Raw genomic sequence first — 16089 nt, forward strand, 5'->3', positions numbered from 1 at the left:
ATGAAGGCCCATTATCTTCATTGCACGGGTATGTATCTTGTCTAAAACCTCAGTGTGGAGTTTATACCCAATTTAGACTATCTGAAATGTCAGAACTCTGCCAGCTGGGTGGAAGCTATAATAAGCTCCCTTCCTCTAACTCTTGACTGATATTTCGGAGAGGCAGCTCATAAAGGATAAACCACGGCTCTGCTGAAATTAGATAAAATAATAAGAAAACTCTTTAATGATGATAATGAACCAGGATGCCTAGAGATTGTTAACAAGAATCCATTTCCCTGGCCATGAACCAAGCAGAAGTCAGCTTTTTCCTGTAAGAAAATGAATTCAGAGTTTTAAAATATCCTAATCATACTTCAGCTAAAACTTGAGACCTCTTATGGGTAAAATATTCTCAAAGACAGATGGTCTACTATATCTACCATGAATTTAGGAGACAGGACGTACTACCAGACTCGGAAGGGCGGATTGTGCTTTCCTTGGGGGCATTAGAACTCAGGCAGAGGAAAGGGACCAAACGGTGACGCCTGATTCATTGTTCACAGGCCACCCAGCTAGGCTTTCTTCACTACAGATTTATAGAGAACAGAGTTACCTAGGTTTTTTCCCCTCAACATTATAACTTTTATTAATATGCTTTATTACCCATGGGGCACCTGGGTGGCTCAGAGAGTTAAGCCTCTGCCTTCGGCTCAGGTCCTCTTCAGAGTCCTGGGATCGAGCCCCGCATCGGGCTCTCTGCTTGCCAGGGAGCCTGCTTCCCCCTCTCTCTCTGTCTGCCTGCTGTGATCTCTCTCTCTCTCTCTCTCTGTCAAATAAACAGGTAGAATCTTTAAAAAAAAAAAAAATGCTTTATTGACCAGTGGCTGTACACAATGTGATTCACAATTAAGAGAGGATTTTTTCTTTTAATACAAACATCACGGAGGGCTTTGATGCCCCTCAATAAACTACAATTGCCGATTACCATAGCTTAATACTTATGCTACTTTGGGAAAACATTCATTTAAAGAATACTGGATACCAAACATATTGATTAGACTTAATCTGATAATGCACAAAACCCCCCACTGGTATTATTCAAGCTAGGAAACAATCTAAGAATGAATGAGCTTTAGGAAGTCGTCAATTAAAATGACTTTTTTTTTAAACCAATATTATCTCTTAACAGGCGTCCAAATCTTAGCTGAGAAGGTAGAACTTATGTACTTCATCTAACAGTATTGCGTGTGATCAAAATAGTTTTTCCTCAACTCTGAACATCTTCCCTGGTAACAATAAGCACTTCCTCTCTGACTGGGTTTGGTTTTTACAAATCACTTCAAGTCATTCAGAGACCAGGCTGGTACAAAAATTGCATTTAAAAAAACAAAAAACTAAGTAGTCACACAAATATGTTTAATGATCTTGTTATGGAGGCAAAGACTCAAAAAAGGGGTCCTTAAAAATGATTTAAGTGGTAGCTCATCATTGGCAGTATGTACCCACAAAGTGACTTCTCTGAAAAGATCTCCTGTTTGGGCTCTATGCTCTCACATGTCTACCAACAACTCAGCGCTTCACAGGCACACTTCTTAGCTAAGGCTTATCCTGACTTGTGAAGCTTACAGAGGAGAAAGTTATTTCACTGCAAACATCTACATAGTCCATACTCATAGCTCTGAGATCACATGCATCTTTCTACCCATCATTCCCCCCTCCATCTTCTGAACACTTTAGAACACATTTAAATCCCATAGTTTTCAAATTAATAAAAAGTGACTTCCTAACATTGACCAGTTAGACTGTCCACATGGTCTACTAGAATTAGTTTAAAGATATTTGGCAATGGCACTTCTAAATATACATCATAAGAGGACAAGAAACACCTCTTAAATTTTACTTGAGGCCCTTCATCAGATGCCTGTTCTGCTATGTACTAGGTAAAACCACATGAGATTGACTTTTCTGTAGGTCATGGAGGGTTGAATATCAGTAATTCATATGGTTCCATTTACTAACCTTGCTCTAAGACAAAAAAGTTTGAATATCAACCAATAGATCTAATGAGATAGAGGTTGTTATCTACATGGCCATCTTTCCAGCAACAACTTACATTTATGCAAAGACTATATATGTGTGTGCATGTGTGTGTGTGTATACACACACACACGCACACACATATACATATAAAATGGAATTTTGCAACCCGGTGAGTTAGGCAGACCAGGTATGCTGCTCTCCACTTCAGGGTTGAGAAAATAAGGGTCAGATGCTAAGTCAGTTGCTCAAATGTCCAAAAGTAATGGGGCAAAGAATCAAACCTAAGCTCTTTGACTCCACATCTTTGCTGAAACAACCTTCCTTTAAAAGGATAATCAAAATCATCTAAATACAAGCACATATACTCCCAACGCTTACTTGTGGACAGATTCCATAAATACCTATGTGATAAGTGTCTAAATTAGAGCACTTAAGCCCTTTCAAAATTGTGGGTGCCTACTCATGAACATTCTTATAATTTATTTGCTCACTTCTGCAACCTACACCCTCACCTGGGATTTCATCTTTACATCCCACAGGCCAGCCTCCCCATCACCCAAAGGTCACATACCTGGCTAGCTACACTTTGCCTCCCCTGGGGGACAAAACAGTGGGACTAGACAATGTAGGCTTCATACCATATCACTCATGCCACCAGCCTAGTTTACTTATGATAACCAAGTCCTGAGATATTATTTTCAATAATATCTTAATTGAATGAATGGCTGATACGCCATTGACTCAAATTGATGGTGGCAGTGTAACAACTCCACTTAAAGCTTAAAAGAAAAATTTGTTACTGCCTAAATTTGGTTTATAAGCTTCACTATTTACTGATGAAGGAAAAAGTTTTATATTAATTTCTAATCCAGGCAATTCCGTGTGTTAGAAGATTCAGAGTAGGAGCTGGTGGGAGGTAATAAGGCTTCCTCCTCAACCACCCACCCCTACTGGCCCATCAAGCAATAAAAGAATCTTTCTTGTTTACTAATTTAAAATAATATATATTTCACCAATGCTATCTTTAGATGCAGAGACTGATAACCCCTTCCTACTGTCTGGTACTGTAGGGGTATCAATTTGCAGAGATCAAATCTCACTTGTTACCAAGAAAACAGATCGGTGACTATGATGGCCATGGAGGGGGGAGTGAAGACAACTCAGAACACACATACACACTTTTGCTTTTAATTATTTTTTAACTACTTTAAATACTTACTCACACAACAGAACACCATTTTCTAGAGAAGCTCGAAAATCCTTTGTTTCAAAATTCTTCTCTGTTACTGCCTGAAAAACAAATTTAGGTGTTAATTTTCTTAGCCAGGGTTAATACACAAGTCAAATTTAGCATTAGATTAATTAATATGCAACTGTTATCCTTGAAGGATGTGCATATATCATCAAAAGTTGATTAAGGAAATTGATCTAGAAAATTACATGTGGTTCTATGTTACAGAGAGAGAGATTAACCATTTTAGTATGAACAAACATAAACAGGAAAAAAAGACCACGATGAGAGTTTTCTGTAATGGAACCATTTTACGGGTAATCAACAAAAGCTAGAAACTCCATTTCCAACATGTTTTCCATAAAATCCTATAGGCAATCTAGCCTACCAAGAGTAAATAAAATCAGATTAAGATATAAACATGAAATATCAATTATTCATGCCCATCATTAACTTCAATTCTATCCTTCAATTGCTGAAGTTTCATGACAAAGCTAAAAAGAAGAGGGCATGACTCTCCTTAAATGGATTCATAAAATAGCTCTGATTTGCATAATGAGCCATATTTATTGAAACATTCTAGAGAGGGGGCTATGACATCCTGACACAGAGAGACAAAAGACAGACACAGAAGACCCTGTGTACTTCAAACAGACAATTCCCCACTGAAGGCTATGACATATGAACAGACCACCTATAGTTGTTACCACAATGTTCCTTAGCAAAGCCACTGGAAACATATGTACAGATCCTGTCTCTTAAGAGTGGAGTAGCTGGGAGGAAAGAGGGTCTTAGAGAGGAGAGATTACCAGAGAAAATGGAAGCCTCATTAGGAGAAAGCTGTTCCAAGAACAACTCCTGCCACTTGCTCCACATGCCACTTTGGGAAGAAACACCATATTGGAAATCTGGGGATTTGGGGGAAGTCTCTGATCTTAACCCTAAGTAGCTACAAGTCTCCTGTTGTCATAACTCACCACCGCTAGATTTTCAGCCCACCTACAATCCCTAGTTATGCCTTCTGCATCTTTTCCATGGTGCCCAATATCGCTATAGCTAGGCATATTGTCTGTTAACTAACAAAACAGCAGTTATTTTGTAGAACAGAAGTTAGTTTCTCATTAGCTGGTTGTGTAAATGTGGACAGAAGTCTGGGCCAGGAGGTAACAAATTCAAACACAAGAAGTAGGAGATCCCTTCCTCTATACAGCATTAATCTAAAGAAAGGCTACAATGCCCCATGAATTAAATATTGGCTGAGTGTCTCTGTTACAGGCACTTACCTGGATATTGGGTGGAGAGCTGAAGAAAAAAAATTCAGGAAGCTCTTTCTCAAGGACTTCATAGCCACATAAGTAAGACACAAAGCTCGAAAATGCAATAAAATATATCCAAACAGAGTGGTACATTCCTTTGGGGAAAACTTTGAGTGGCTCATGGATTATCTCACATAACCAGATGCTCATGGTTTGTGCAGCACTAAACTCTCTTGAATTTTCCCCCAAATGGATCCAAAATAAACTCAAGATAAGCATTGTGTGGCGCCTGGGTGGCTCAGTCAGTTAAGCATCTGACTCTTGATTTCAGCTCAGGTCATAATCTCAAGAGTCCTGAAACTGAGCCCCGTGTCAGGCTCTGCACTAAGTGGGGAGTCTGCTTGGGGATTCTCTCTCTCCTTCTGCCCGCCCACCCCCACTCACATGGTCTCTCTCAAAAATAAATAAATGTAAAAAAAAAAAAAAATTGACCTCAACAAGTGAAAACACAGTAACTTCTCATTTATCTGAGAACTCCTATCCAAAGCCAAAAAGGCATGAAAAATTCCCAGGAACATCCAAAACATATGTCAAAGTCCATTTTCTCTAGTCATAGGACAGCCCCCTCAAAGCTTCTGATACTTAATTATCCACCACTGACACAATCTGGTGATTTAAGTTCCTACATAAACCTTGATTAGAAGCAGCGAGTTAGAGGAAAGAAGGATTGTACCTACTGACACATGGATAGCAGTGAAGAGTGACAGTCCATGGCCCTAGATGGGGACAATCAAGAGGGCAGGGCAGCAAATGGCAAAATGGAAAGAGAAAGGGTTCACATCAGACAAAGTATATTCATATCCCACGTTCACTACCTAAGAGCTGTATGATCTTAAGCAAGTGAAATAATCTCTCTGAACCAGTCTACTCATCTGAAACAAGCGAAGTATCACCTATTATTAGCTTGCAATTGCCAACATGCTATGCAATCAAATACCTGAGGGTAGCTAACAGCTGTAAAGTTTAACCTCATTACAAGCACTGACCTTCAGGTTAGCACTCTGACAACACACTCTGATAATTAACCCTCAAAGGAACACTTCTGTACCATAGATAAAGCCAAGTTACATTCCAAATATTAAATAGAAATAATGAAATATACAGAGATATTCAGAAAACCCAAGTATCCAGAATGGTTTATTTCCCCAAAAAGACTATAGAAAGGCAAAAATCATGGTCCATGGATTTTGGACCACCCCCATCCAGATGTCAAAATATTAACATGCTCCTGTGTATGTATTATATATGTATTATTTATATATATATATATATATATATACACACACACACCACTCTTGTATATAATACATATATGTTAATTATGTATTATATACAAGAGTATATTTTTATTTAGATTTATTGAGATTTAGATTTTTAATTTAGATTTTGTATCATTTTAATTTTATCATTATTTAGATTAATACATATGTATTAATTATTATATATATAATACATATGTATTAATCTAAATAATGATAAAATTAAAATGATACAAAATCTAAATAAATCTAAATAATGATATAAAACCAGACTCCAGGGACGCCTGGGTGGTTCAGTTGGTTGGACGACTGCCTTCGGCTCAGGTCATGATCCTGGAGTCCGAGGATCGAGTCCCGCATCGGGCTCCCAGCTCCATGGGGAGTCTGCTTCTCTCTCTGACCTTCTCCTCGTTCATGCTCTCTCTCACTGTCTCTCTCTCAAGTAAATAAATAAAATCTTTAAAAATAAATAAATAAATAAATAAATAAATAAATAAAACCAGACTCCATCTATACTGTATTTATAAAGAAGACAGAATATATAAGCTAGGGGCGCCTGGGTGGCTCAGTGGGTTAAGCCGCGGCCTTCAGCTCAGGTCATGATCTCAGGGTCCTGGGATCGAGTCCCGCATCGGGCTCTCTGCTCAGCAGGGAGCCTGCTTCCCTCTCTCTCTCTGCCTGCCTCTCTGTCTACTTGTGATCTCTCTCTGTCATATAAATAAATAAAATCTTTAAAAAAAAAAGAATATATAAGCTAAACAAAGATTTTTAAAATAATAGTACATATTTTAAGGACATGGGAATCTGGCAAACTGTACATTACTGAAGGTATTACAAAACGATAACATTTTCCAGAATGCAATTTGTGATATGTATTTAAAGTCTTAAATTTGCATACTCTGAAGCACACCAATGCAGATCCAGGAATTTACACTAATAAATTATACTAATTTATAGTAAGACAATAGGACAAGAACGCAAAAAGACATGATGCCAGAATTGTCTCCCAGCATTATGTGGAATAGCAACAATTATAAACATCCTGAATGCCCAACAAGAAACTGGTTAAATTATGATATAACCATAAAGCCGAAAACTACATGAAATTTAAATGTAGATCATCAAAGTGTTTATTTACTTGTAAAGAGTATTTAATGCAGGAGTGCCTGGGTGGCTCAGTCAGTTAAGTATCTGTCTCTGGTTCAGGTCATGATCCCAGGGTCCTGGGATCAAGCCCCGCTTCAGGCTCCCTGCTCCGCGGGAAGCCTGCTTCTCCCTTTCCCTCTGCCGCTCCCCCTGCCGCTCCCCCTGCTTGTGCTATCTTACTCTCTTGCTCTCTCCAATAAATAAATAAAATCTTTTTTTAAAAAAAGAATACTTAATGTATTAATTATAAAGTGATTTATGGAATACATGAAGTATACTAATTATTATACCTCTATAGTAGGTGTTATATAAATAAATACAGAATATATTACCAGTAATTGTTTCTAAGTGGTGGAATTATACCTTACCTAAATATATTTTTGCTTATAATCTGTAACAACCACAGGTGTTTCTTGTGCAATAGATATACAAATTAATTAACATCTTAAAAAATTCAAAAAGGCCAGACCATTATATTTAAGTCAATTTCCTATATCTCCACATTTAAAGGATAAAGGAAACTTTCATGCTCATAATTTTTCTCATTATCTATGAAATCCATATAACCCTTGAATTTCATAATCCCTAATTATCCCCTTTTGCTAGTGAGAGGATTGAGGCTCAGAAGGTTTAACTTTCCAGAAAGTTACAGAACCATCCATATGCAACCGACACCAAAAACCTACAGAATTTTACAAGTACCCAGTAAGAGAGGGTCCTAACTACATCACACACTAAATGTTCCTAAACTAAAAAAGTTAAGCAGTCTTCTATCTGTATGTAGATTTTTTAAAATCTAAATTAGTATATTAGACCATGCACTGTGTCCTCCAAAATAATCCTCCACTTTGGGTATAAAAAGTAAAAAGTATCCTCCTATACTTTTGGGTATAAAAAGTAACTTGGTAAATTAAAAATGTTCCATTAACTTTTTTACAATGTTCCTGGATTAAAAAAAAAAAAATCTGTGTCTTAATACATAGTGATTGTGTGTGTGTGTGTGAGAGAGAGAGAGAGAACGCGCGCGAATATGGCACTTGAAACATTAATAAAATGAAAAATTAACTGGACATTTTCCCTGGACATTTTCATACACAAAATACTCATATTGTATATGCTAGCTAACTCAATCTCCGTAACTCAAAATATCTGAATATCATAAAGTAAAAATTTTTAATTAGCAAATTATATATCCATGTGACAGTAAACTCAACTAAGACCCATCCGAAGGAACTAAAACAAAAAAGTTTTTCCTGGAGTTTTAAATCAAAAAAAAGGGAAGCATATATTAATTTATTTTTAAATATTTTTTTTATTTATTTGAGACAGAGAGAAAGAGCAAGTGGGGGATGGGGCGGGGAGAGAATCTCAAGCAGAATCCACACTGAACACAGGGCCCAAGCCAGGGCTCCATCTCCCGACCCTGAGAAAAGGACCTGAACTAAACCAAGAGCTACCCAACTGCCCCCTAGAAAGCATAAATAGCAGAGATTTTTGGTCCACAGTGGCTACCTGGGCCATGTTCATCAAGAAACCTACAATAGGCATTTACTATTGCCAGGTAAGGACAGGTCAGGCTCCCTGGCCCCTGCTAGTTCCTCCATGTAACTCTGGAGATGCCAGCTTAACTTTTTAGTGTTCTGATCTGTGCATGGAGACATAAAGTCCCTATCTCACAGCGTTACTGAGAACTAAATGAGATAAAGTATGGGAGGCACTCAACATTTGCCTGACTCAGGAGGGAACTGACAAGTGTCAGCTAGCATAAGCAGTTGTTACTATCCATCTGCAGAATGTAGATAAAAAGTTTCATCTTATCAAAGAAAAATCTGTTTTACCAGACATAATATCCTTTAATTAAAGGAAGAAACTGATTTACAACATTATAAAAAATCCACGAGACTACTTTCTGTATACTGGAAAGTATAAAAATTATAGAGATCTGTAAAGGACCTCCAAATAGAGTGAAGGCAGTTTGTGGGGGAAAAAAATAAATAAGTCATACTCTTTTTTTTTATAAAGATTTTATTTATTTATTTGACAGAGACATAGGAAGAGTGAGCACAAGTAGGCAGAATGGCAGGCAGAGGGAGAGGGAGAAGCAGCTCTCTACTGAGCAGGGAGCCCGACATGGGGCTCAACCCCAGGACCCTGGGATCACAACCTGAGCCGAAGGCAGCTGCTTAACCGACTGAGCCACCCAGGCATCCCAAATCATATTTTAAAATATAAACCCATCCTTAATGTAAGAAGAATTCAGTATGCTGAAATTCCAGAATCTTGAAAGAACAAACTGCCTAGGAGTTCTAACAATTACTATTGCGTTCAATAATTCTGAACCTTACTCATTAGCAAGTTATTTGAGGTGTGATACGTTTTACGTAACGAGGTGTGATTCATAGGCACTAAATACATAAAGACTACGTGTTCCCCTCTTAAGTTATCAGAAGTCAACACAAACAGCCATAATCAGGTGTAGTCAAACAGCCACACCTTGCCTTCTACAAAAACTTGGTTTTTCCCTCTTGCGTGCCCCTTTTCATATTTCCTTAATGCAGTTAAAGAAAACCATTACCTGAACTAACCTCAGAGGGACATCAGACAAAAAACCTGGGGCTGAATCCTGGACCCATTTCACTTGACACACTTTTGACAAACCACTGCTCAGTCCCCTAACTAAAAACAAAAACAGTATCAACAACAACAACAACAACAAAACCAGGTATTTGCCCTATCTACTTCACAGTACAAATATGATATGTAAAAATATTTGACTCCTCTAAAAAACAAACAAAAATCAAATGCATGCTAAAGGCAAGGCTAGTGCTTCTTCTAGCCCTGTGTCCTGGGTGCTGATTTGCTCTGCTATTGGAAAGAAGCTAACAAGAGACAGGACCGAAGGTGAGGCTCTTGGGTGAGAAGCTTTCCCTGGATTAATGACTGTCTCCGAGCATATGAAGGGTGGGGCAGCAGGCCAACAGCATACTCCCCATTAAACTGCTGCCAAACCTGTCTTTCCACCTGCAGCATTCAGAGAAGCCCATGATAGGACGTTTTCCACGAGCATACTGTGAGGAGGAAAATTATCAGCCAAGTATACAGGCAATAAATGCAAGTTCAAAAATTCCAAAAAGCCATTTCTTTTGCTATGAAATGTATTATTTTAATAAACAAATGGGAGTTACCTTCATACCCTCGATTGCTTTGTTTATGGTTTTATTTTAATCCTCTGGCTGGATGAGACTTCCCACCAATATAAGCAACACGTTTCCTTAACGCTGCCTCTCTCCATTCCAATTCTGACCACATAATCCACATGACCTAAATCCCAAACATTCTGGGAACTTCTCAAAGACCACTTCATACCAGACTGGTTATCAGCAAAACACCCACTAGTGCAAGTCAGCAGACACTCATCTTGTTTAAAATTTTCAATTCCTTTTAAGCAGCCATGTAAAAGATGTTTAGAATCCAAAAAGCACTCTCGATCATATTTTTGTGTGAATCACAGCATAAAAACACAGTGCCCATTTGAGCTTGTTTTAAAAGACAGAAAGCGAAGTTTGCAACAAAAACTAGGCTGTGAGCTTCAACTGGTCTCACAACGGATTCCAAATTAAGTTACATTCAAACTGATCAACTGCTAGGTCATATTTAAGATACAGACATATGATCACCATCATGTCAATCATTTCAACCTAAGTAATGCAATAAACCCAACAAAACCCAAGAAATATTTACCACCAGAAGCCACTGTGGAACACAGGACCCACATCACAAAACAATTCACAAAAGATGGTTCTGCCTTAATTTTTCCATTCCAGGAGATGATGGAGTATTCACCTTTGAATGACAGGGTCATACCGGGCGCTGTTTCCACAGCTGGAAGCCCTAGGCAGCACAAATCAAGGAGCTTCCATGCTTTTCATTAATCTCTAAAGCTGTCAAAGAATTAAAAAATACTTCTCTCTCCTTTCTTCAATTTAAATACATTTTGGGGGGGGCGCCTGGGTGACTCAGTGGGTTAAGCCTCTGCCTTTGGCTCAGGTCATGATCTCGGGGTCCTGGGATCGAGCTCCCTATGGGGCTCTCTGCGGGGAGACTGCTTCCTCCTCTCTCTCTGCCTGCCTCTCTGCCTACTTGTGGTCTCTGTCTGCCCAATAAATAAAATCTTTGAAAATAAATAAATAAATAAGAAATACATACATACATACATTTCGGGGGCACCTGGGTGGGTTATTCAATTGATTTTGGCTCAGATCATGATTTCTGGGTCTGAATTGAGATTCAGACCTGATTGAGACCCACATCAGGCTCCATGCTGGGTGTGGAGCCTACCTGGGATTCTTTTTCCCCCTCCCTGGGATTCTTTTTCCCTCTCCCTTTGCCCCTCCCCCACATTTTTCTATCCCCAGCCCTCCCCCCCCATTTTTTTTTTTTTTCATTTTTGAAGCAACCACTTTATGATCCCTGCAACTCCACAATACAGGTCCAATTTTTTACTCCATGAGTTGTCTCTATTATTATTTATGATACAGTAACTTTGACAGATCTTATTAGTCACACATGCCAAAAACATAAACACAAGGATAAGGCACACAGTCAAAAACATTAGGTGAAAACTAAACGCAATTTAAATAGAACAAATGTCTACTTCCTAGTTCCTTTCCTTGAGTAAAATTATTTAAAAGGTTATTCACAATCTTGCCATTTGCGACAACATGGATGGAACTAGAGCATATCATGCTTAGCGAAATAAGTCAAGCGGAGAAAGACAACTATCATATGATCTCCCTGATATGAGGAAGTGGTGATGCAACATGGGGGCTTAAGTGGGTAGGAGAAGAATAAATGAAACAAGATGGGATTGGGAGGGAGACAAACCATAAGTGACTCTTAATCTCACAAAACAAACTGAGGGTTGCTGGGGGGAGGGGGTTTGGGAGAAGGGGGTGGTATTATGGACATTGGGGAGGGTATGTGCTTTGGTGAGTGCTGTGAAGTGTGTAAACCTGGTGATTCACAGACCTGTACCCCTGGGGATAAAAATATATGTTTATAAAAAATAAAAAATTAATTTAAAAAAAAGGTTATTCACAATGTTAGAGAAGCAGGTTCCCCCCAAAAGGATGGTCTCTGTTCTTTTTAAACTACCCTAGTACTGTGTCCCAAATAAAAAGGAACTTGGAGACAGAGAAGCTAAGCTGGGCAGCTCATACTCCTTCCTTGTGTAACTAAGAGGATATTCTCCAGGCCTTGTCTCCACTATGTATCAGGAACCCAGATGATGACTGCCAGCATTTATTCTGCTCACTTTGAGCACAGTCTCCCTTAATCCCACCATACGTGGTAGGGTCTCTTACCCCGTATTTACATGAGGAACCTGAGTTACAGTATAGTTGCTTGAGATGAGGGGTAGATCAGTACGTAGCTTCCTATCTAACAGGCAGTGAGTATCAAGTGAGTGTGATGAAGTTCTAGAACCTAGGTGAGGTTCGGTGGGCTGAGGTCCGGAGCCGATGACCAAGAAAGAATTCTTCAGACATCTTTGGTGCAAAATGGTGGTTTATTAAAGCACGGGGACAGGACCCGTGGGCAGGAAGAGCTGCTGCCTCGGGGTGTGAGGGATGGCAGGTTATGTACCTTACGGTTGGGGGAAGGTGACATGACGGGAAGGGAGAGTTCAATGGAGTTTTCACGTGCTAAAGAGGGCCTACAAGGTGCAGGGATGTCCAAGGCCTACCCGAGGGAGGCTTTGGGAGACTTTTTGGTGGGATGTCACAATCCTGCTATCAATTGTCTTTGTTAATGAGATTTAGGACATTTGTAAGCCAAGGGAGACTCCTGTCTAGCAGGATTGTGAGCCCTGCAAGTTAACTATTTGCTTATTGTTCATGGCAGTCAAGGCTGCCTGAGGGATGCTACACATATGACTGAGAGGGAGCAGATGGAGAGGGGGGTACAAGGCGCCAGCTTTTGCTTTGTCTTCAGCCAGCCTCGTGCTCCCTCATCAAGAGGGTCTATCATAGCATGGAGTGAACTCTAGAACATCATCAGGAACCTATGTCCGGCCATCCCAGTCTTAACTGCATACTCTCAGGGACAAAATGGTCTTGCCCAACTTGTTAGTGGTTGAAATACTGCTTACACATACTATTCACGTATGCTAAATTTATTACTCTTTCCATGAATACTTATACTACGAGTATTTTAAGCAAAGAAGAACAAGACCAAAACAAACAAACAAAAAAAACCTGATGGTTTTGTTTCAGGAATATGGGGCAGGGGGTGATGGGGGGGTTTGCTTTAGAGGAAGTAACTGACTCAGTTCCTGAAATCACTTTATTCAAGTTGCCTTCTACTGCATAAGAATGAACCCACTGTAGTTTGGTCAATAGTTTTAAGAACGAACACAAAGGTCCTTGGAAGCATGGTACTCTAATGATATACCCTTTCCCCTTCAAAAGGAAATATTCTTGGACAAAATGTTCAAAGTTGAGAGCTTGTTACCACTATGGATTTGTTACCTGAAATTTTTCCAGGCTAAACAATATCCTGGAATTTAACTTCCCCATTTAAACGAACATTCTTAATTTTATCTAAGATATAAGAAATTACCTAGTTATTCATTCATTCAAAACTCATGTAATGACAATTTCTATGCACGTACCTGACATGGTGCTTGGCACTAGGAATTTTAAAAGTGAGGTGAAGCAATTCTTGGAAATTCTTCTTTAAAAGCCTAACCCTGTTTTGCAATGTGTAGTCAAAATGGTATTTTAAGGCTGGGTATCTCTTTAAAATGTGGTTAACCCTCTGAATTACAGCATGTTCTTGGTTAAGTTATACTGTATAGTCAGCAAATAACATTGCTCCACGCAACATAATTCCCAAGTCACTGGTCTCTCTGAAGATTTGGCATCATACAAAATAATATCCTGGAGTAAACCAGGACTGTTTTTGCCAATGTTAATATCACTTGATAGCAAATTCAAAGCCAGCTCCCAATAATAGTGATCCCAATAATAGTGGCAATCAGAATTGCCGAGATCCCTGAATTCTACATGGAATCCAAAAGTCTCATGATGGTCAAAAATCTAAACATTTTTTACTGCCCCCTTAAATTCACCTCCCACTTTGCCTCCTCTTGGGGAAGACTCCCAGGTCCTCACAAAGCTGGGAAGGGAAAGGAGCAAAATGTGAAGCTCCCAGCTGAATCCCCAGATAATTAAAAGCCAACTGTCTTTATAAACACTCAAAATTCTCACTCAATCATCATTAGGCCAAATGTCAGCAACACTCAGATTTAGGGGAGAAAAAAAAAAAAAAGAGTTTAAACATAACTTCTGCTCCAGAAGTGGTCACTTCCCTACACAGTTACCAATGTTTCATGTATAATCCCAAATTACTTTGGCTAAAACACACTCATTTATAAGCCAAAACTGAACAAGAACTGGAAAGAACTAAATAAAACCAAGGAAAGAGGAAGATTCGCTCCAGGGCTGACAATGTCTATGGCATGTTTCATCTAGATACGAAATCCAAGAACCTATCAGCGGGTAGTTAAGTTCACCAAAAACACCACACACACTAATGTGCTCAGATTTTACAGACCGACTTTGTGTTCTGTTAACAATCACAAAAAACTACTTCTACAGGGTAAAGTATAAGGTACATTTTGTAAATACACATTCATACTCCAATTTAGGCTGTTGGCAACAATAGGAAAAAATGTTCCAAGGGGGAAAAAAATCTGCCAAAAGACTAACTAGTCTACTGGATAAATTATTAGTTTTTTTCTAGATCAAGGAGTTTTTAAATAACTAGCACATGACACACACATGGATGTGAACATCCATTATCAGGATATTTTAAGTATAGTTCAAATGCTTAATATAATCATGGGTTCTCAAGAGTCGAGAGACATCCTTTTTTGCAGAAATGTCTCACACACATTAGCAAGTCTCAACAATTAACTGCTTATCTCCCTGTGAATTACTAGGAGAGTCATCTCTCTGTGGGAAACATTCATTTGGGCAAACAGTGTGTCTATATTATAGGTGAGAATCACTACTTATTTTATATGAACTTCAAATTGATGGTTACACCCCCAGCACCAATGATAGGCTTTGTCTCCAGTGTATGTTTAGTATTAAGGAATGCAGCTGAGGTGACCACTAATGCAAGAGTTGCCTAAAGAATGCTTAATGGATTCCAGTTGCAAGCTAACAACATAGCCCTTCTGGTACCCATTTGTCAGCCTTCCTTCCATGGAACAATGAATTTCTAGGAAGCCAAGAGAGAGTTACAATATATTCCTAATCACATACCCAAGAGAAATACAAACATGCCCACACAAAAACTTGTATCTGAATGTTCACAGCAGTATGACTCAGATTAGCCAAAGCATGAAGACAACCCAAATGTCCATCAACTGATGAATGAATAAATAGAATATGGTAGAGTCATAAAAGGAAGAATCATTCAGCCATAAAATGGAATGAAGTACTTACTAATACATGATACAACATGGATGAACCTTGAAAATATATAGCTAAGGGAAGAGAGCCAGATACACGAAAATCACATATTGTGTGATTCCAGTTATGTGAAAAGTCCAGAAAAGGCAAATCCATAGAGACAGAAAGTAGAGTAGTGGTTGCCAGGGGTTAGGGGAAGAGAAGAATGGGGAGTGACTGCTAATGGGTATAAGGTTTCTTTTGGAATGACAAAAATGCTCTGAAATGAAACAGCAGTGAGGGTTGCACAACTCTGTGAATATGCCAAAAACCAATGAGTTGTATACTTTAAAAGTGTGCATTGTATGGTATATGGATTCTATCTCAATAAATGTGTTCTTAAAAAACTCAAATTGTACCCCCAGAAATTTGTATTTTACTGCAATCTAATAAAGATGATTTTTTTCAAGAGACTTCCCAAAAACCTTAGATGGTATCCATACTCCAAACCCAAAAGATGTTCAATAGGCACTAAGTCAAAAAAGTAATTTCTTTACTCTACATGCCTACCTCCCTTAAAAAGTTGTACATATTTCACAGGAATAGGATTAAGTTTCCAAAGTGGAATGTCCAGCCCCTCTACCTTACACACAGAA

At 38.8% G+C, this 16089-nt stretch overlaps 1 protein-coding gene across 11 annotated transcripts in view; it reads right to left on the reverse strand.

The window, feature by feature from the left end:
• Positions 1 to 16089, reverse strand: part of LMO7 (LIM domain 7) — a 209867-nt gene that overhangs the window by 127507 nt on the left and 66271 nt on the right. For all 11 annotated transcript variants that reach the window (XM_045080630.1, XM_045080631.1, XM_045080629.1 and 8 more), the window contains exon 3: positions 3242 to 3312. In XM_045080630.1, coding sequence (XP_044936565.1) covers positions 3242 to 3312 — 71 coding nt within the window. The remainder of the gene's footprint in view (positions 1 to 3241; positions 3313 to 16089) is intronic.

This window comes from Mustela putorius, unplaced genomic scaffold, assembly GCF_011764305.1.
Source record: "Mustela putorius furo isolate JIRA1106 unplaced genomic scaffold, ASM1176430v1.1 tig00000480_pilon_pilon_pilon, whole genome shotgun sequence".
Taxonomy (NCBI): Eukaryota; Metazoa; Chordata; class Mammalia; order Carnivora; family Mustelidae; genus Mustela; species Mustela putorius.